This window comes from Parus major, unplaced genomic scaffold (genome assembly GCF_001522545.3).
Source record: "Parus major isolate Abel unplaced genomic scaffold, Parus_major1.1 Scaffold246, whole genome shotgun sequence".
NCBI lineage: Eukaryota > Metazoa > Chordata > Aves > Passeriformes > Paridae > Parus > Parus major.
Window position 1 is genome coordinate 111,615 of NW_015379264.1, and position 18,609 is coordinate 130,223.

The window sequence follows — 18,609 nt, forward strand, 5'->3', positions numbered from 1 at the left end:
GGTTAGTGCAGTTCCCTTTGGTAGCCCCTGGGTTGATGCAGAGCCCCTCGGCAGCTCCAGGACCACAGACTGGCATAGCCCCTCTTGGTGTCAATGCTTTGCAATGGGCACAGCCCCTTAGAGTGAGGGGTTCAAGGCTGGCACTGTCAGGTCCCACGTTGTCAGACTCAGTCCCACAGCCCTTGGGAGGGGCTTTCATGTCCATGCAAGGTGGAAGCTGCTGAGGTGCTCTGTGGACAAGGCAGGAGCTGGCCACTGCAGCTGGGTGTCCCATGCACACTGTTGTGTAGTTTTGGAGATAACGTGTTGCAAGAAGGGTGAAACCTTTCATTGGCTTGTCAAGGTGGTAGGACCACAGCAGGTCAAATCCTCCTAAGTGTGGAGGGGTGAAAAGCCTCTCCTGGGTGTTCTCCACATTTGGGATGAGGGGTGTGAGACCCTGCCCCTCCTCCCTGCTCATGGGTGTCTTTTACTCTGCAACAGGTACATCATGACAAGTGGCCGCACCATGGAGTCCACCAAGGAGTTCTTCCAGAAACATCGCTATTTTGGCTTGAAGAAGGAGAACGTCATCTTCTTCCAGCAGGGCATGCTGCCTGCCCTGGGATTCGATGGGAAAATCCTGCTGGAGGAGAAGGGCAAGATCGCTATGGCACCAGGTTGGTGGCCAGGGGTGAGATGTGGTGCTGAGGAGCAGCTTTTGGAGCTGCAGTCTTCACTGTGACCTGGCCCGCGGCTGACTCAGGCTGGGAGTGTCTGTCTCGGCAGGGAGGACCAGGCTGGGACACAGCTGGGCTGGTGACCTTCCACATCAGCCCACAGGGAAGGAGGATGAGTGTGGGTGGCTGGCAGGCAGTGGGGTGTTGCTGCAGCCCCAGGGGTGTGTTCCCTCTGCAGATGGCAACGGGGGCCTGTACCGGGCCCTGGGCTCACACGGCATCATGGACGACATGGAGCGGAGGGGAGTGCAGAGCGTCCACGTCTACTGCGTGGACAACATCCTGGTGAAGGTGGCTGACCCCAGGTTCATCGGGTTCTGCTTGGAGAAGGGAGCAGACTGTGGGGCCAAGGTATGGTTTCAGGAGTAGGCAGGCACTGCTTCTGCAGAACTGGGTGGGCTCTGTCCTGCTCCTTGCCTGGCTTCCCTGACTTTACACCCTTCATTTGCTGGCTTGCCACTACCGGGAGGGATAACTAAGTACCTGGAGCTCGCTGGTGAAATAACACATGCTGCTAGAGTCCTGCGTGCCCCTGGCGTAGTCCTGCGTGCCCCTGGCGTAGTCCTGCGTGCCCCTGGCGTAGTCCTGCGTGCCCCTGGCGTAGTCCTGCGTGCCCCTGGCATAGTCCTGCCTGCCCCTGGCATAGTCCTGCCTGCCCCTGGCATAGTCCTGCCTGCCCCTGGCATAGTCCTGCCTGCCCCTGGCATCCTGGAGGATGCCTGGCACTGCTCTTCTGCCTTGCACAGGGATGTGGCACCGACAGGCCCAGGGCTTGGAGGTCCCCCTGAGGCAAGAGGCTCCTTGGGAGCCCTGTTTAGCTGGCTGGCACACACCTGGGTGCTGGGCAGCTCTTTTCTGGATGGCTGTGGGTAGCACAAGCAGACAGGATCCTTGCCATAAGCTGCCAGCTGTCCCCAGCCTGACATCCTGGGCACCAGACCAGGACACGGTGGGTGCAGCTGACGCTGAACCCGGCCCCATTTCTTGTGGATAGGGAATTGCACACTTCAAGCTTTACTTAAAGACTGGCTCGACAGCCAGAGGTTTTGTTTGCATTGGGCACGGCTCTGGCAAACAGGTGAAAGGACTTACTGGCCTTGCAGCTTTCAGAGGGTAAGCTGAGAAAGGCAAGGCAGTTTCTCCTCCTGGCCTGCATGAAAGAGGAAATAAACTTTAGCACGCAGAAAGGAGAAAGCCCTGCGCTGCTGCATGCCACCACTCTGTGTGACAGTGGTGGGTAGGGATTTGCTGGGGTATCCCACACTCAGATGGAGCTGTGTGAGGTGCAGGGAGGAGAGGAAGGTCAGGGGGATGGCTCTGATGAGCCAGCATGCATAGCAAGTTGGCTAAAAATATCCGTGCCTGCTGCCAGCTGCAGGTTGGCTTGGTGCCACATCCTGCTGTGCCCTCTGGGCGTGTCTCACACCTGTCACCCGGCCCTGCCATCGCAGCTTCCTCCAGTCCCCAGTGCCAGAAGCAGCTGGGAGGGCTCCAGCATCCCCATCCCAGCAGAGGGAAAGGCCTGGTCCGAGCCCGCTGTTCACAGGGGAGTGTGTTTGAAGCCTGGGGCTTTGGGTGCTTTCCCTGACAGTGCTTCCCTCGGGCAGGTGGTGGAGAAGACCAACCCCACGGAGCCGGTGGGTGTGGTGTGCCGTGTGGATGGTGTGTACCAGGTGGTGGAGTACAGCGAGATCTCCCTGGCCACCGCCCAGCAGCGCGGCGCGGACGGGCGGCTGCTCTTCAACGCGGGCAACATCGCCAACCACTACTTCACCACTGCCTTCCTGAAAGATGTGGTCAAGTAAGGGCTGCTGGAGTGCCAGAACAGGAGTGCTGCTGCTGCTGGGCAGAGCTGCCTGTGCCTTGCTTTCTGCTGCTTGAGCTCCAGGCGTGCTGGGATGGGGCCCCCGGTGTCTGGCCCTGCACAGCTGGGCTGACCCCACCTCTCTGCACAGCCCCTTCCTTCACATAAGGTTTCTCCAGGCCATATGTGGATGCTGCTCCCAGAGCACAGGCATGTGGGGCTGGCCCTCCTGGCTGCTGTGGGGACGAGCAGCCCGTGCCTTGGGGCAGCTGGGGTCAGAGCAGGGCAGCTGTCCTGCTGCAGCAGTGGCTGAGCTGGGGACGTGGCTTGCCTGGGCAAGTGACGTCTCTTTCTTGGCCCGTTACAGCACTTACGAACCACAACTGCAGCACCACGTGGCTGAGAAGAAGATCCCACACGTGGACATCGCTACAGGGCAGCTGATCCAACCCGAGAAGCCCAATGGGATTAAGATGGAGAAGTTTGTCTTTGACATCTTCCAGTTTTCCAAGTATGTCCTTTGCTGTCCATGGGGTCCAGGCTGCCTGCTGGCTCTCCCTGGGGCAGCTCTGGGGTTGTTCCAGGGTGTGCCCACTGGCAGTGCCCGGGGATGGGGACAGGCTGGCAGCTGGAGGGATGGCCTTTGTGTGCCTCTTGCTGGGCTGAGCCCTGCTCCTGTGCCAGAACATCTGCTGACCCTACAGGCCAGGCCCTCCCCTCCCTCCTGCCTGGCTGTGAAAACAGCCTGTGGGTGTGGGCTGGGGGAGGGCTGTGCCACAGCTCAGCCACAGATTCCAGACCTGAGCCTCCCACGCTGTGTTCCCCCAGGAAGTTCGTGGTGTACGAGGTGCTGCGTGAGGATGAGTTCTCTCCCCTGAAGAACGCCGACAGCCAGAATGGCAAGGACAACCCCACCACAGCCCGACATGCCCTGATGTCCCTGCACCACTGCTGGGTTCTCAATGCAGGGGGGCACTTTGTGGATGAAAACGGCACACGCATCCCTGCCATCCCTCGGTGAGCTGCTGCTCCACTTGGGGCTGGATATTGAGCACAAGGCAATCCCAGCACTGATAATGGTGTCACAGAAGCGGCTGGCTGTGGGTCCCCTCTCCTGGGTGACCTGTGGAGCAGAGCTGGGTGTGAGCTGTGTGGTGGCAGCAGGAGTGGTGCTCAGCCAGCAGCAGCTTTCCTTCTCAGTTCAGCACCTGAATCCTGCCAGCCTCCATTGCACTGCCAAGGTTGGCTCTGCAGGGAGGAGGTGGCTCCCTAAAGCCAGAGCAGGCAGCAGATCCGTGCAGCCAGGCTGGCATCAGCACATCCTTCGAGCACAAGACCTCCTGCTGCCCTCTTTAGGGATCAGCAAACCCCAGACTCGTTTGGCTCTGGTTTTCCCCCTTGCTAACCCTTGTTTATTCCCGTGTAGCGTCACAAACGGAAGGTCAGCTGCCAGCCCAGCAGATGTCAATGACAAGTAACTATTGGTGTCCCAGCTGCATGGTGGTGGGGCTGTGCTGAGGGACTAACGGGCTGCAGGCAGAGCAGCGTGCCAGGCTAACGGGGCCGCATGCGGGCGCTGGGGCATGGCACCACCGGGCACGGCGGCTTCTCCTGGTGGTGGGCGCAGGCAGCTCCGCTCCTGGCCGGGCTCCTCTCGCAGGGATGACTGGATGGGGCTCATGCTCTTGGTGCAGGATGGCAGCAGCCTGGTGCTGGCTGCACACAGCCCCCAGGGGTCACAGCACGGCAGGGTCCCAGAGCTGGGGGTGGCTGCCGTCTCCTCCCGGTGTCCGCCAGGCAGACACAAATGGATTAAAAACACAAAGAAAACGTCAGGCAGGCTTTGATGTAGCATGTGTGAATCTGAGCACAGCAGCCAGCTGGGCTTCGTGTGACTCCAGCTCTTGAGTTGGGAAGATCCAGAGTGTGACACCAGGGAAAGCCCCTGGCTCAGTGCTGGAAGGTTTACGGGAATACACAGGGAAACTTTAACTCTTCCGTTGTGTTCTGTAGGCACAGACGTGCTGGGACTTGGAGCTGGAGAGTGTAAATGGCTCACAGAATTAGCAATCTTGTTGCCTTCCCTTCTTTCAGAAGCTGTATCTTCAGACACTTTCTGGTGGGATACAGCTGTTTTATATGTTTCAATTCCAGACTCCACAAGTGTTTTCAGGGTTATGACTAAGCCATTACACTAGTTAGCATGTAGGACAAAGGATGCACCTTGTCTTACATTTACCCTTCATAACCAGTTAATGTCAATTTGTTTTTTTAAATAACTATCTTGAATCTAACACTCAAGGTAAATAGCAGTGTGGGTTGGGCTGGGTGAGTTTTGTCTGCTGACACTTGGGACAGGAGGGGGCTGAGTGAGTGCGTGGCAGCAGGAAGGAGCCTCAGCCTGGGTGAAGGGAGTGTTGTCAGGGATGGCATCCTGCCCTGCCCTGCCCTGCCCTGCCCTGCCCTGCCCTGCCCTGCCCTGCCTGCCTGGCTGCTGTGGCCACTGATGGGAAAGGCCACGCTGGGGTGCTGTTGCCATGGCTGATTGTTGGGTCCACACAGCTGCACTCCCAGCTGGATCCAGGATCATCCAAGTGTGTCCTACGGAGGCTGGTGGCAGCACTGGTGTGGTCCTGACATTTTGCTCAGCAGCTCCAGCCCACAGGCAGAACAGAGGAGGCGAGATGATCTAACAGGCAAAGGCAGGAGGGGCAGACAGTGTTTCAGGGAGTGTTTCTGAGGGAGAAGGGCTTACCCTGTGTCCTGAGGTTTTAACCAAGAGAGAACTTAAAGCAAGACCTCTTGTGTCCAGCTGAACAGGCAGGAGCTCTGTGAGTGCATCTCACATCACCCCAGGGCTGCAGGAGGAGAAGGAAAGGGTGACTCGTTCCCAGGCAGCATCAAAAACAGCAGGGCTGGGGGCACAGCCACTGCTGTGGTTACACACATGGAAAGGCACCATGAAAGCCCCATCTAAAGCTCTTTTCCCTTTCAGTCGCTGCTGGTATCTAAACTTTAGCTGGCATCTCTGGAGAGCACGCAAGGCTTGACTAACCCAGGGCAGCTCTGTGCTGGCAGGGTCTGTGTGGGCCCCAGCCAGCCCCTGAGCCTCCGCCTGGCCTCGGCAGATCTTGGGCCCGTCTGTGTCCCCCCCTGGGCTGTACCTGACTCTCCTGACTCTACTTTGTCTCTGCAGCTTGAAGGATGCAAACGACCTGCCAATCCAGTGTGAAATTTCTCCCCTGGTCTCCTATGGAGGAGAGGTGGGTACTGGCTCTGCAGAGCTCGGGGGCCCTTGCGGATGGAGCGGGCTGGCAGGGCACACATGTGAGGGGATAAGGCACAAAAGGGACTCCAGTTCACTGGGGAGCCTTTTGGGGCAGTGCTCCCCTGGGTGCCAGCACAGGAGGGGAGCAGAGCCCCGTGAGCAGCACAGCAGAGCAGGGGATGTGCTGTGTGTTCTGATGAGCCACTCCTCGTTCCCCTAGGGTCTGGAGCAGTACGTGAAGGACCGAGAGTTCCGCACACCTCTGATCATCGACGAGGATGGGATCCACGAGCTGGTGAAGAACGGGATGTAGAGGCAGCGTGGTGCCCATCCTGCCAGGAGCTCACAGGCTGATGGCTGGGCCTGGCAGGGACAGCTCTGTGCAGAGCAGGGCCTGACCCACTCGGTTCTTGGCACGTTGTATGCTCCTATTTATATTTTAATTTAAAAACCAAACACTATGGATTCCCCTGCCACAAAGCACAGCTGTGGTGCTGCTCTTTGCTCCCCAGGCTGTGGGCATTTATTTTTAAACATGTATATAGTAATAGTCATTGTACATGCGGAGAGAGGATTTTTATGGTACGGGGCTGGGTTTAATCTTGAATTTTTATTTTTTTTAAATCTACATGACTATTTTTTTTTAATAGGGTCCTTGCCATTGCCCATGTCCTCCCTTTTGGTCATCCTTTGTATATTGCACAACTGGAAGCCCCCAATTAAACTCTGAGTCCCTCCTGTTTGTCATCTGGTGGTGTTTGACTTTCCAGCAAGAGGCTCATGGAGCAGAGAGCTGACTGTATCATGCCAAGTGCTCTGTTCAGTGCAGTGAGGGTGGCTGCAGACAGGGCCTCTAGCCTGCACTGCTCATCTGGGGCCTTCCTGGAGGAGAGTTGCACCCTCCTCTCTCATTTCTGCAAACAGTGGCAAGCCTTGAGCAGGTAGGAACAGGGAGGTGTGCTCAGGGTGAAACCACTGAGCCCTCCACCAGTGCCATGTGCCCTCTGCTTTTCCTGGGGGGAATCTGGCTCCTGCATGAGCCCAGTGCCGAGGAGTGTGGTGTCCTGATAGCCTGGGGCAGAGCAGCTGTGCTGCCTCCCCTCCTGGTTGGGAGGAAGGCTGTAGAGCTTGGCCAGCCCCTCTCGTGCTCCCGATGTGGTCCCAGCCTCCTGGGGCTGCCTGGGGAAGGATTGTCCCCTGCAGGCCTGGGAATGGGACCCAAAGCACTCCCTCTGGGGGGAGTCACCAGGGTCCCCCGGGTTCAAAGGTGGCTGCTGAGCATCCTGGGCTCAGCCAAGCACTCGGTTCCCCAGGCCCTGTGGGGGATCCTGGCTGGCTCTGTGCCTGCTGCTGGCTCACCACAGGCTGCCTGGGCTCTGTGTGGCCTTTGGCTTTGCAGACCACCACCTTTGCACTAGCTCTGTCCTGGGACACAGCGCTGGGGTGCTGGCTGCTGCCAAGTTGTTTGAGCAGCAGTCCCAGGTGGCAGGAGGGGAGTGGAGCAGAGCTGGCTGGTGTTTGTTGCCAGTGCACACGTAGGGCAGCCTGTGCTTCTCCCTGCCAGCTGCTGTGGGGCAGCACATGGGGCAGGGCTCCCTGCCAGCCCAGGGGCAGCTGTGCCCTGCCTCTGTCCCCCTGGGCAGTGCTGGCTCAGCTGGAGCTGCAGCCCCTCTCTGCTGGCACTGACCAGGGTCCCAGTGTCTGCCGGGGGTGCAGTGCCTTCCCCCATTCTGCTGGTTTGGCTGCAGACTTCAGGCTGGCAGAGGTTGGTTTAGTAGCAAGGCTACAGCCCTGGGGCTGTGGGGTTTCTAGTCGGACAGGAAAGCCTTTTAGGGAGTTGCTGGCCTGCTGCCAGGGGTGCTACTTCCTTCCCATAATGCGAGCGTGGAATTCAACAAAGCCAAAACAGTCAAAAACTATTTATTTTTTTTAAATAAGTTCTTTAATTGTGGTTTTTGCTGTTGCACGAAGATCACCACGAGCCCACTATTATTAGCATTAGTAGTATTGTTATTATTTTGTCCCTGCCTCGTTGCGCAGGCAGTGCCAGGCTGGTGCCTGGAAATGATGTGGAGCCAGCAGCTCCGCACGGAGCTCGGGCAGCCGGAGCCCCGAGCCAGGCCGGCTCTCTGGTTGCTGTCCCGGCCACGTGTGCCCGTGCAGGAGTCCCAGATCCTTCCCCCAGGAGAGGAGGATCCCCCCTGGGACCCTGCAGGCCCGCTCGGGGCTGTCGTGGACTGTTCCCATCAGCCGCGTTTTGGGGGTGCCGGACACGCGTGCCGTGCACAGCCAAACGCTGCCCGCTGCTTTGACTTCCCTTGCTGGCCACGGGCGCTTTTTTATGTTTTTCTCTTGCGCTATGAATGGGTTTTGCTGTAAATTATAGCTGTGCGCACATTCCCTCGGGCCGAGGAAAATAACCTCTGCCAAAAAGCCAGCCCGGATCGCTGACTGGCTCCCCCTCTCCGCTCCCTAATTGAAACCAAATGTGCGAGATGTAGGATTGTGGGATTTCTGGCCGGCTCCCAGGAATCCGCAGAATGCGAGCGAGCTCCCAGAGGCATCTTGCATCAGCCCGGAGAAGTTCTGTGCTCACCTGGCTCCGCGGGCCCGGGGCTCGGAGCCGGCCCGGGGTGAGTGCCGGGGCCGTGCGGGGCCGTGCGGGGCTCGGCCCGCGGGGGGATCGGGACTGTGGAGCCGGGTACCGGGGCTGGGCTGTGGGTCTGCCCGGGCAGCCCCTGGGGCAGCAGCAGGAGCTGTGCTCGCTCGGGGAGGTGACAAGCGACCCCTTTTCGCCAGCCCACCCGGCGGTGCCAGCGTTCCCCCCGGGCCTGGTGGCGGCCCGGGCCCGGTGTCCGTCCCCAGCTGCCGCCCCTGTGTCTGCTGGCAGAGCTGGCGGCAGCGCTGCCGAGCCAGAGGGGCCCTGCTGTCCCCAGGGCCCGGCAGGCACCCGGGCTCATTGGCTCCGCTGCTCCCGAGCTTCGTGTCCCGCAGCTCCCGAGCTTCGTGTCCCTCTGCTCCCGAGCTTCGTGTCCCTCTGCTCCCGAGCTTCGTGTCCCTCTGCTCCCGAGCTTCGTGTCCCGCTGCTCCCGAGTTTCGTGTCCCGCTGCTCCCGAGTTTCGTGTCCCGCTGCCGGAGCCGCAATCCGGGCTGGCGGAGCGCGGGGCAGGGCCGGGAGCTGCGGGGAGCGCTGCTGGATGCGGCGCCCACGGGACGCTGTCCTGCTGTCCCTCTGTCCCTCTGTCCCGGGTCCCTCTGTCCCTCTGTCCCGGGTCCATCTGTCCCTCTGTCCCGGGTCCCTCTGTCCCGGGTCCCTCTGTCCATCTGTCCCATTGTCCCGCTGTCCCCAGGCCCCGGGCGCGCTCCTGCCGGGCACCGGGAGCCACCGGGCCGTACTGGCTGCCCCTCGCAGCCGCGATGCCCCGGACTGAGCCCGCCGGCCCGTGGCGCTTCTGCTGCAGAAAATGGGGCTGCATCCAGCCCAGAAAAAGTCTAAAATGGCATTTTTGGAAGGGAGGAGGACTACGGGTCCCAGCATGCTGCTCTGTGCTCCCGCCAGGGCGGCACGGCATGCTGGGGGCTGTAGTGCCAGCTGGGCAGGGCTCCTGAACCCCTTATCCCCACAACCTTATCCCAACAACCTTATCCCTTATCCCAACAACCTTATCCCCTTATCCCCGGGCCGGGCTCACAGCAAGCCTGTCGCCGCTCGGGGACATTCCCTTGGCCCGGCAGGACGGCAGCCCCAGCCCCGTGTGGGGACAGGAGCTCTGCGAGAGGAGCGCTGGAAGTGCCGGCAGAGCTGTACCGGGTGTGCCCAGGGTGGGCAGGCTGCTGCCATCCATCCCCTCCTGCATGGGGCTCCTGCAGTGCCGGCAGAGCTGTACCGGGTGTGCCCAGGGTGGGCAGGCTGCTGCCATCCATCCCCTCCTGCATGGGGCTCCTGCAGTGCCCCCAAGGCGAGCTGGGGACCTCACCCAGCTGGGGACATCACCTGGGACAGCAAAGGGGACCATGGCTCGAGTGGGCTTTGTCTCTTAACAAATGCAGATTTAGTTTTTCCCCCAGTTATTTCCCTTGGTTGTTTCAGTAGAATAAGGAAGGAGGGAAATAAGAAGGGAAAACAACAAGAAAGCAGCAGCCAAGGGGAACTCGAAGCCCAGGCGATGCCAGGGAGGAGCTCCAAAAACTCTCTGCACTAAAACTTTCCAGCGATTGAAAATTTTCAGCAAACATTTTCAGTCAGAACGTTGCAAAGCCGTCCTGTTTGCAGAGCTGGTGGAACAAAACTGGTTTCCAGCTGGGCTGCCAGTACTGCCCGTGTGTCCCTGAGCCACTGTCCCCACACTGTCCCCACACTGTCCCCACACTGTCCCCAGCCCCAAGCACTTCCCAGTGCCTACGTGGGGATGATTTCCCTATGCTAGGCTAAATGGAAATGCATTCCCTGCAGGAGATTACAGCATCTGGTATCCTGATGCTTAAAGAGTTTACTCAGCCTGAAAGAGTAGTGGGGAAAAAATATCCCTGGATATTTTTTGGAATGCAGAAGGAAATTAAGATTTTAATGTTGGGGGCAACTGGCCATCATCAAATGCAGGAGCCTCCTGCGAGTGCCTCTGGGCAATGCAGCTGAAATTCTCAACTAGCTGCAGTTTCCCAGCTGGGAACAGGGGGGGAAAGCAACCACATATGTGCTTTAAAAAAATTTATTAAAAAAATAAAAGAAAATTAGAAAAAAAGGGGGAAATGATCCCAAGTGCAGGTGTTTACTTGTGCAGAGCTTGTGGTGTTTGGCAGAGTCCCCCAGGAATCCAGCAGGGTGCTGTGGGGTGCAGAGAGCTTCTAGCAGAGTGCAGGTGGCAGCTCCTGGGGTTTTGCTGTCCCCTTGGCTGCTGCTGTGGCCACAACAAACCCTGGTCTCGCTCCTGCCATGCCAAACCCCAGCTGGGGCAGCGACCCAGCAGCTCCCAGCTGGCTCTGTGGGATGTGGGCAGCTGCTCTGGGTGTGTTTAGCCCTTCTCTTGGTGGTGGGGACAACAGCACGGGGCGATGCAGAGACACGAGTGGGTGTTCACCTGCAGCCCCAGTGGTGTTGGGCTGGTTCAAGGATGTGCCAGCCAGGAGTCACCCCTGGTGCAGTGGGGATTTACCCCAGCAGCCAGGCCCTTTTTGGCCAGCAGCTGTGGTCCCTTTAACCCCCAGGTTGGTAGATTGCTCTCTCAGAGGTCAATGTGCATTTCAGCTAGGTTAAAACAGCCTTTTTTAATAGAAGGAGAACCGATTGCATCTGGTGCTGGTGTGAAGTGTCCTCTTGGCAGATAAGGGGAGCTCAGGGAGGCTGGGGCAGGCTGGTGACCTTTAGGGGTGTCCCTGGTGCTCCCCCCGGCGTGGTGCCAGACCCCATGGTGTCACCCAGAGGTGTGTGGGCACAGTGGGAGCTGCCTGGGCTCGGGGTTCCTGGCAGCTGAGGGCAGGTGGTGGAGGTGGCCAGTGCTGGCCCCAGGCAGAGCCCAGGGAGCTTCCCGCAGGTCCTGTGGCCATCCCGTGGGGATGTGGCACGCCATGGCTCCCAGGATCCCTGTGAGCACAGAGCTGAGGCTCAGTTCCTCCTGCACGGGGTCACAGGGTGGCAGAAGAAGCGCTGCCATCCTCGCTGGCTGCCCCAAGCAGAGCTGGTGTTTGTTCCCTCCTCGGCTGCCTCAGCGTGACGAGCCCTGCTTCTGTCTCCACAGGACTGCCAACATGTTGGCCACCCCCAGACCGGCCCTGCTGCCCCTGCTGCCCCTGCTGCCACTGCTGCTGCACGTCCCTCATGCTGCCAGAGCCCAGGTCAACCCCGGTAAGTCACACAGGGACCAGGTGCCGTCATTTCATTTCCCTGGTCTCTGCTCCTGCCAGCTGGACAAGTTTGGACTCATCCTCTCCATGATTTCTGGGATTTTGTAGCTCTGGGGCAGGATGTGATGGCCCCCCAAGCCTGGAGCTGCCTGGTGCTGTCCTGCACCTCCCTCGGGCAGCTGCAGAGCCCCCTGTGCGTGCCACGGGTGCTGTCCTGCCCTGCCAGGTGCTGCACTTGGCAAACAAAGCACAGCAGCCCTGGGCTCTGACTGGGGCCCTTGCCCATGGGGGCTCACCCAGGCTGCCAGGTGCCAAGCTGTTGTTTTCTCTGCTGGGCTCTGCCTTCTCTGGCGGTTTTGCAGCAAACCAAGGCTGGCTTTGGTGAAGTGGCTTGACTGGGTGCCTGGCTTCTGCTCAGAAACCACAACAGTGCGCCAGCCGGCGGCACAAGCGTGTTTAGAGCCGTTCCTGCAGGGCTCAGCCCCATCCTGTGCTGCAGGGATGGACAGAGCCCAGGTTTTCCCAGGGTTTTCCCAGGGTTTTCCCAGGGTTTCCCCAGGGAGTCCCTTTAACAAGTCCCTTCAAAGGCTCCTTCCATTTCTGGGAGGAGTGAGCTGTGTCTTCCCTGGAGGTTGGTGCGTACTTAGGGAGGCAATCCTGCTTCTCCTGCAGACATCTGTGGCTGGCAGGATTGGATTTGCCTGGCCAGGATTGTTGTTACCAAGACAAAAGTCCAGGGCTGGCTCCATGTTTGGCAAGAACTAAACAGGAATTCAGTGGGAGCAGAGCAGGAGACAGAGGAGATGCTCCCGCTGTGCCAGCGCTCACGATGAAGGCGCGCTCATCCCTGTGCCAGCTGTAGGATCCCGGTGTCCCGGGGATGGTGGCACAAGGGGACGTGGGCTCTCTGCAGAGCCAGGGGCTGTGGGTGGAGGTGACCTGGGCACAGCGTCCTGCCCGCTCCTCGCCACCTCGGTGCGGGTGTTTGCTCGGGGCGGGAGCGCGGTGGGCTGGAGCCGGCAGGCAGACGGTAAACACGGCCAAACAAGCCGCCCTTTCAGCAGAGCTCTTGGCAGCCAGGCGTGAAAAAAGAACTCCTGTGAAGCAGCGAGGATGCGGTGCTGGGGGAGTCGGCTGCCACTCGGGGCTGCAGCCCGCCTGCCACCCCGGGTACTTTTCCACTCGCAGCCGGGCCGGGAGCAGGGCTGGAGGTGGCAGCTGAGGGGGCAGCGGGGAGGATGAGTGCCCGTCTTGGTCACTGGCTCCCCAGGGACAGGGAGCAGCATGACATGGTTTCTGGGCAAGTGGCCTCTGGAGTGAGCCCTCTGGAGCATGGGGACAGCAGTGCCAGCTCACAGGCTCCACCGCAGCCCAGGTCCTTGCCAGCACGGCTGAGGACATCCCTGGGGACAGGGCCTGCCTGCCCGTCAGCCCTTGGAGCTTCCTTGGAGCTGGGCTGGCACCCGCTTCTGGCCCTCGCTGGCTCGGCAGGGTGCCTGCTTAGGCAGGACTGTCCCCTCCTTGCTTCACCCTCTCTCTGCAAGCCAGAGGGGTGGAGAGGGCTGCCCTGGGGCACCCTGGATGTGCCCAGCCCGGCTGGGCAGCGGCAGAGGGGTTCCCTCTGGCCAGCGCCCCGCCGGTGTCGTTGCAGCCGTGTGTCGGTACCCCCTGGGAATGTCGGGCGGGCACATCCCTGACGAGGACATCTCAGCCTCCAGCCAGTGGTCTGACTCCACGGCCGCCAAGTACGGACGGTGAGTGTGGCACCCTCCTGCAGCAGCCCCAGAGGAGGGAGGAGGGGGACGCGGGGCCGGCCTCGGCCACCTGCAAACGGCTCCTCCGCTCTGGGCTCGCAGGCTGGACTTGGAGGACGGCGACGGAGCCTGGTGCCCCAAGACCGCGGTGGAGCCAGATGACCTGAAGGAGTTCCTGCAGATCGACCTGCAAGCCCTGCACTTCATCACGCTGGTGGGCACCCAGGGGCGCCACGCCAAGGGCCACGGCAATGAGTTTTCCCCCATGTATAAAATCAACTACAGCCGGGATGGCACCCGCTGGATCTCCTGGAGGAACCGGCACGGGAAGCAGGTGAGGAGGAGGATGGTGGGGGCTGCATTGCATGGGGGGTGAGGAGGCTCCTCCTGGCCATCCCCATCGTGCTGCTCTCTCTCCAGGTGCTGGATGGAAACACCAACACCTACGACATCGTCCTCAAGGACCTGGAGCCGCCCCTCATCGCCCGCTTTGTCCGCTTCATCCCCGTCACTGACCACTCCATGAGCGTCTGCCTGCGCGTGGAGCTGTACGGCTGCGCCTGGCTGGGTGGGTGCTGCTCTCCTGTGCCTGTCCCCGTGTCCCCAGCACCCATCCTGGCCTTGTGGCCCAGCCCATGGGGGCTGTCCGTGCTGCAGCAGCCGGGACTGGCGGGTGTCTGTGCACTCACCCCTCCCTCCTGCAGATGGGCTGGTGTCCTACAACGCGCCGGTCGGGCAGCAGCTCGTCCTTCCCGGGGGCACCATCATCTACCTCAACGACTCGGTGTACGATGGGGCCTTCGGCTACAGGTGAGGACTGCGTGCCACGCTGGCCAGCAGGCCAGGGGGACGTTTCTTCCCGGCCTTGTCAGGCTGATCCTCAGCAGAGCAAATGTTTGTGGTGTCCCTCAGGGGGAGGACGTGGCCAGCCTGGGAGGGCTGCTCATCATGAGGGGGACAGTGTGATGGGGGAGGCAGCCCCAGCCCTTCCCTTGGATTTGCACCTCATGTTCTGCACCCCACAGCCTTTTCCAGAGAGAACATCAGGAACAAGATCCCCCCGAGTGTCCCGGGGCCCGTGAGGAGCTGCCGGGGGGTGCAGGGTGCAGGTGCAGGTTTGTGGGGATGGCGAGAGTCACGCTCCTTCTGTCCCTCTGCCAGCATGACAGAGGGCCTGGGCCAGCTGACGGACGGGGTGTCGGGGCTGGACGACTTCACGCAGACCCACGAGTACCACGTCTGGCCGGGCTACGACTACGTGGGCTGGCGCAACGAGAGCACGGCCGGCGGCTTCGTGGAGATCACCTTCGAGTTCGACCGCATCAGGAACTTCACCGCCATGAAGGTCCACGCCCCCCCCGCCCTGCCGCCCTCCCCGTGCCCCTCGGCGGCCGTGCTGACAGCCTGCCCCACAGGTCCACTGCAACAACATGTTCGCCAAAGGTGTGAAGATCTTCAAGGAGGTGCAGTGCTACTTCCGCGCCGACGCCGGCGAGTGGGAGCCCAGCGCCGTCTCCTCGGTGCTGGTGCTGGATGATGTGAACCCCAGCGCCCGCTTCGTCACCGTGCCCCTGCTGCACCGCATGGCCAGCGCCATCAAGTGCCAGTACTACTTTGCCGACACCTGGATGATGTTCAGTGAGATCACCTTCCAGTCAGGTACCCGTCCCTGCGGGCCCCCAGGGACCAGGCTGTGCCGGTGGGAGGCTCAGTGGGGCTGGGGGTGTCCACAGCCCCACCTGATGTTGGCTTCTCGCTGGCCAGATGCAGCCATGTACAACAACTCTGTGCCCCCCGCCGAGGCACCCGCGGCCCCCACCACTTACGGTAAGCGTGGGAAGCGTGTCTCCCCGTGCTGGGTGGGGGCCGTGCCCCACCCCACCCCAGGGGGCAGGGGGTCTCCCCACGCCCCGCTGTGACCGCCCCCGCTGTCCCCTTCTCCGGCTAGACCCCACGCTCAAGGTGGACGACAGCAACACGCGCATCCTGATCGGGTGCCTGGTGGCCATCATCTTCATCCTGGTGGCCATCATTGTCATCATCCTGTGGCGGCAGTTCTGGCAGAAGATGCTGGAGAAGGTGGGCAGGCGTGGTGTGGCTGGTGAGGCGCCCTGTGGGGGTGGGATCATTCTGGGCAGGTTCTCCTGAGCTCAGCACAGAGAAAGCAGGCTCCGTGCAAGGGCTGGTGCTCCCTTCCCCTCCTCAGAAAGGCTGTGCTTTTCACCCATCATCCAGGCAAGGGGAGTTAGCTGAGCAGGGTGGTGACTCTGGGACTTGCCTGTTTGTCCATCCCTCTGTCCTGAAGCTGAGCTGGGGAACAGGAGCGTGGGTGCAGAGGGTTCTCACCACAGCCACCAAGGTCACTCACAGAACTGATGAAGCCAAACCCTTCTCCATAGAGGCAGACAAGAGAAGGGGGGGCATGAGGACAAACCCAGGCAGGCGTTGTAATCCAGGGACAAGGCACTAGAGAGGAGGTTTGGGCACATCCCTGGAACCACGGAACACGAGACACCCCACCCTTTCCATGCTGTGGGGAACCCCACCTCTCTCCTCCCTTGCCCCGCTGTGACAGGCATCACGGAGGATGCTGGATGATGAAATGACCGTCAGCCTCTCCCTGCCCAGCGAATCCAGCATGTTCATCCACAACCGCTCCTCCTCGCCCAGCGAGCAGGAGTCCAGCTCCACCTACGACCGCATCTTCCCCCTGGGACCCGACTACCAGGAGCCCTCCCGCCTGATCCGCAAGCTGCCCGAGTTCACCTCGGGGGAGGAGGACACAGGTGAGAGCCAGGACACCCTGCGTGCTCACAGCCATCTGCACTGAGCCTGCTGCAGCCCCCTCTCCCCAGCCCCAGCTTCTGGCCGCTCTCCAAACATTTTGTCACAGAGGGGAGAGGTCACACAGCCCCCGTGCATCCCACATGAAGGTCACACAAAGCCCGTGACCGAGAGCCATCTCTGACATCCACTGCCAGGCCAAGCTGTGTCCCACCATCATCCTTGGGATGCCCTGGCACCTCCTCCTCGATGATCTGGAGGCCAGGCATTGATCTCTGCTCACCTGGTGCTCAGGGCTCCATTGGTGTGTTTGAAGGAGCGGAGCAGTGGGAATGCAGCCCCGTGGGGCGGCACGGGGGGCTCTGGGGCAGACGGGGTCAGTGTTAGCAGACACCGAGGAGCAGAGGGCCCAGGGCAGGACACCCACGGCAGGGCTGGCCCCGCTGTGTCCCCCCAGGCTGCAGCGGCCCCGCCAAGGCCGGCGTCCCCGAGGGCGTCCCGCACTACGCCGAGGCCGACATCGTCAACCTGCAGGGTGTGACGGGCGGCAACACCTACTCGGTGCCAGCCCTCACCATGGACCTGCTCTCCGGCAAGGACGTGGCCGTCGAGGAGTTCCCCAGGAAGCTGCTGACCTTCAAGGAGAAGCTGGGGGAAGGCCAGTTTGGGGAGGTGAGCGGGAATCGGGCATAGCTCTCCCGGCTGGCCGGGGCTGGGAGGCTGAGCAGAGGTAACGGCTGCCCCTTGCTCCCCCAGGTTCACCTCTGTGAAGTGGAGGGGATGGAGAAGTTCACAGGGAAGGACTTGGCCCTGGAGGGCTTGGATGGCAGCTCTGAGCACCCCGTGCTGGTGGCTGTGAAGATGCTGAGGGCAGATGCCAACAAGAATGCCAGGTAGGGGCTGAGGGGGGCACAGAGCCCAGCACTGCCCCCGTGCAGAGCTTCTCCAGGAGGGCTGGGATGCTTGGAGAGCATCCCCTGTCTCCAGCGGCAAGGACCGCACACCTGAGCTCTCTGGGGATGCTGGGCTGCCACATGTCAGGGTCCTTGTTCCTAGCCAGCTCCCCAGTGCCTGTCCAGCTGCTGAGCCCACCCTGCAGCTCATCTCCAGGGGAAGGGGAAGGGGCCCACAGGTCCCTCAGGAGGTGTGGCTGGGCGGGTGCCGCTCTTGGCCAGTCTGCGCTCACCTCCGTGCCCCTCGGGGTCTGTCTGTCCGACCCGTGTGGTTTCTGTTCCGGAAAGGAATGATTTTCTGAAGGAAATCAAGATCATGTCGCGGCTGAAGGACCCCAACATCATCCGGCTGCTGGCAGTGTGCATCACAGATGATCCCCTGTGCATGATCACCGAGTACATGGAGAATGGGGACCTCAACCAGTTCCTGTCCCGCCAGCAGGCAGGTGGCCCTGCAGATGGCCACACACCCACTGTCAGGTAGGGCTGCTGTCCTTCCCTTCCCCTTCCCCTTCCCCTCCCCTCCCCTCCCCTCCCTCTCTCATCAGCCCCGTGTCCCCCCGGACAGGGACCTGCGCTTCATGGCCACCCAGATCGCCTCGGGCATGAGGTACCTCTCGTCCCTCAACTTCGTGCACCGGGACCTGGCCACGCGCAACTGCCTGGTGGGGAAGCACTACACCATCAAGATCGCCGACTTTGGGATGAGCAGGAACCTGTACAGCGGGGATTACTACCGCATCCAGGGCCGGGCGGTGCTCCCCATCCGCTGGATGTCCTGGGAGAGCATCCTGCTGGTACACGGGGCCTGGGCTCCTCTGATGGACACTGACATGGCTCTGGGCAGGCTCAGGCGCTGTGTCCTTGGCCTGGGGGTGCAGGAGGGATGGTGAGGTCTGTGCTCACTGCAGCCCAGATTTGGGGTGAAGTATGGGGAAAGCAGGAGTGGTGGGGGGACTGTGGCAGTTTTTGATGTTACAGTGCAGGACATCCTTTAAGCAGGACGCTTGGCATTTTATCCTGGCCATGGCCAGACCTGGAAGAGGGAGCAGTGTTGGTTTTCACCTTCACAGGGAGCTGGGTCCTTGGCAAGCCCCAGCTCTCAGAGCAGCCACTGGCAGCCAGACCTGGAGCTGGCCAGGCTCTGGCCCCAGGCAGAAATCTGCTCTGTGGGGCCAAGCACCCCTCTGAGCCCAGGTCTGGATGCCAAAGCGTCCAGAACGAGGTTTTGATCCCTGAGCACCTACAGCTTCTGGAGCAGGGTGGGGTAAAGCCCGTGACCCTGCTCTGCTCTGCTCCCTCTGGCCAGGGCAAGTTCACAACGGCCAGTGACGTGTGGGCGTTCGGAGTGACACTGTGGGAGACCTTCACGCTCTGCCGGGAGCAGCCCTACTCCCACATGTCTGACGAGCAGGTCATCGAAAACACCGGCGAGTTCTTCCGGGACCAGGGCCGGCAGGTGGGGATGGGGTGGGCTGGGGTGGGA

The 18,609-nt window shown here is 61.1% G+C and overlaps 2 protein-coding genes across 4 annotated transcripts in view; both read left to right on the forward strand.

Moving 5' to 3' along the window:
• UAP1 (UDP-N-acetylglucosamine pyrophosphorylase 1) overlaps nucleotides 1-6,538 on the forward strand; it is a 7,574-nt gene extending 1,036 nt beyond the window's left edge. Inside the window, exons 3-10 of one of the 3 annotated variants that reach the window (XM_015615746.3) lie at nucleotides 484-659; nucleotides 898-1,070; nucleotides 2,327-2,520; nucleotides 2,891-3,034; nucleotides 3,352-3,540; nucleotides 3,950-3,997; nucleotides 5,720-5,786; nucleotides 6,012-6,538. In XM_015615746.3, the coding sequence (XP_015471232.1) occupies nucleotides 484-659; nucleotides 898-1,070; nucleotides 2,327-2,520; nucleotides 2,891-3,034; nucleotides 3,352-3,540; nucleotides 3,950-3,997; nucleotides 5,720-5,786; nucleotides 6,012-6,104 (1,084 nt within the window). In that variant the 3' untranslated portion in view covers nucleotides 6,105-6,538. The remainder of the gene's footprint in view (nucleotides 1-483; nucleotides 660-897; nucleotides 1,071-2,326; nucleotides 2,521-2,890; nucleotides 3,035-3,351; nucleotides 3,541-3,949; nucleotides 3,998-5,719; nucleotides 5,787-6,011) is intronic. The other 2 variants (XM_033511467.1, XM_015615747.3) reach the window with 2 other exon arrangements.
• Nucleotides 6,539-8,237: 1,699 nt separating this feature from the next.
• DDR2 (discoidin domain receptor tyrosine kinase 2) overlaps nucleotides 8,238-18,609 on the forward strand; it is a 12,329-nt gene continuing 1,957 nt past the window's right edge. The window contains exons 1-16 of the mRNA XM_015615745.3: nucleotides 8,238-8,424; nucleotides 11,527-11,633; nucleotides 13,284-13,386; nucleotides 13,489-13,720; nucleotides 13,807-13,954; nucleotides 14,091-14,196; nucleotides 14,548-14,731; nucleotides 14,802-15,045; nucleotides 15,151-15,213; nucleotides 15,335-15,465; nucleotides 15,962-16,172; nucleotides 16,628-16,842; nucleotides 16,927-17,063; nucleotides 17,412-17,603; nucleotides 17,692-17,920; nucleotides 18,433-18,582. Of these exons, the coding sequence (XP_015471231.1) occupies nucleotides 11,537-11,633; nucleotides 13,284-13,386; nucleotides 13,489-13,720; nucleotides 13,807-13,954; nucleotides 14,091-14,196; nucleotides 14,548-14,731; nucleotides 14,802-15,045; nucleotides 15,151-15,213; nucleotides 15,335-15,465; nucleotides 15,962-16,172; nucleotides 16,628-16,842; nucleotides 16,927-17,063; nucleotides 17,412-17,603; nucleotides 17,692-17,920; nucleotides 18,433-18,582 (2,442 nt within the window). The 5' untranslated portion in view covers nucleotides 8,238-8,424; nucleotides 11,527-11,536. The remainder of the gene's footprint in view (nucleotides 8,425-11,526; nucleotides 11,634-13,283; nucleotides 13,387-13,488; nucleotides 13,721-13,806; nucleotides 13,955-14,090; nucleotides 14,197-14,547; nucleotides 14,732-14,801; nucleotides 15,046-15,150; nucleotides 15,214-15,334; nucleotides 15,466-15,961; nucleotides 16,173-16,627; nucleotides 16,843-16,926; nucleotides 17,064-17,411; nucleotides 17,604-17,691; nucleotides 17,921-18,432; nucleotides 18,583-18,609) is intronic.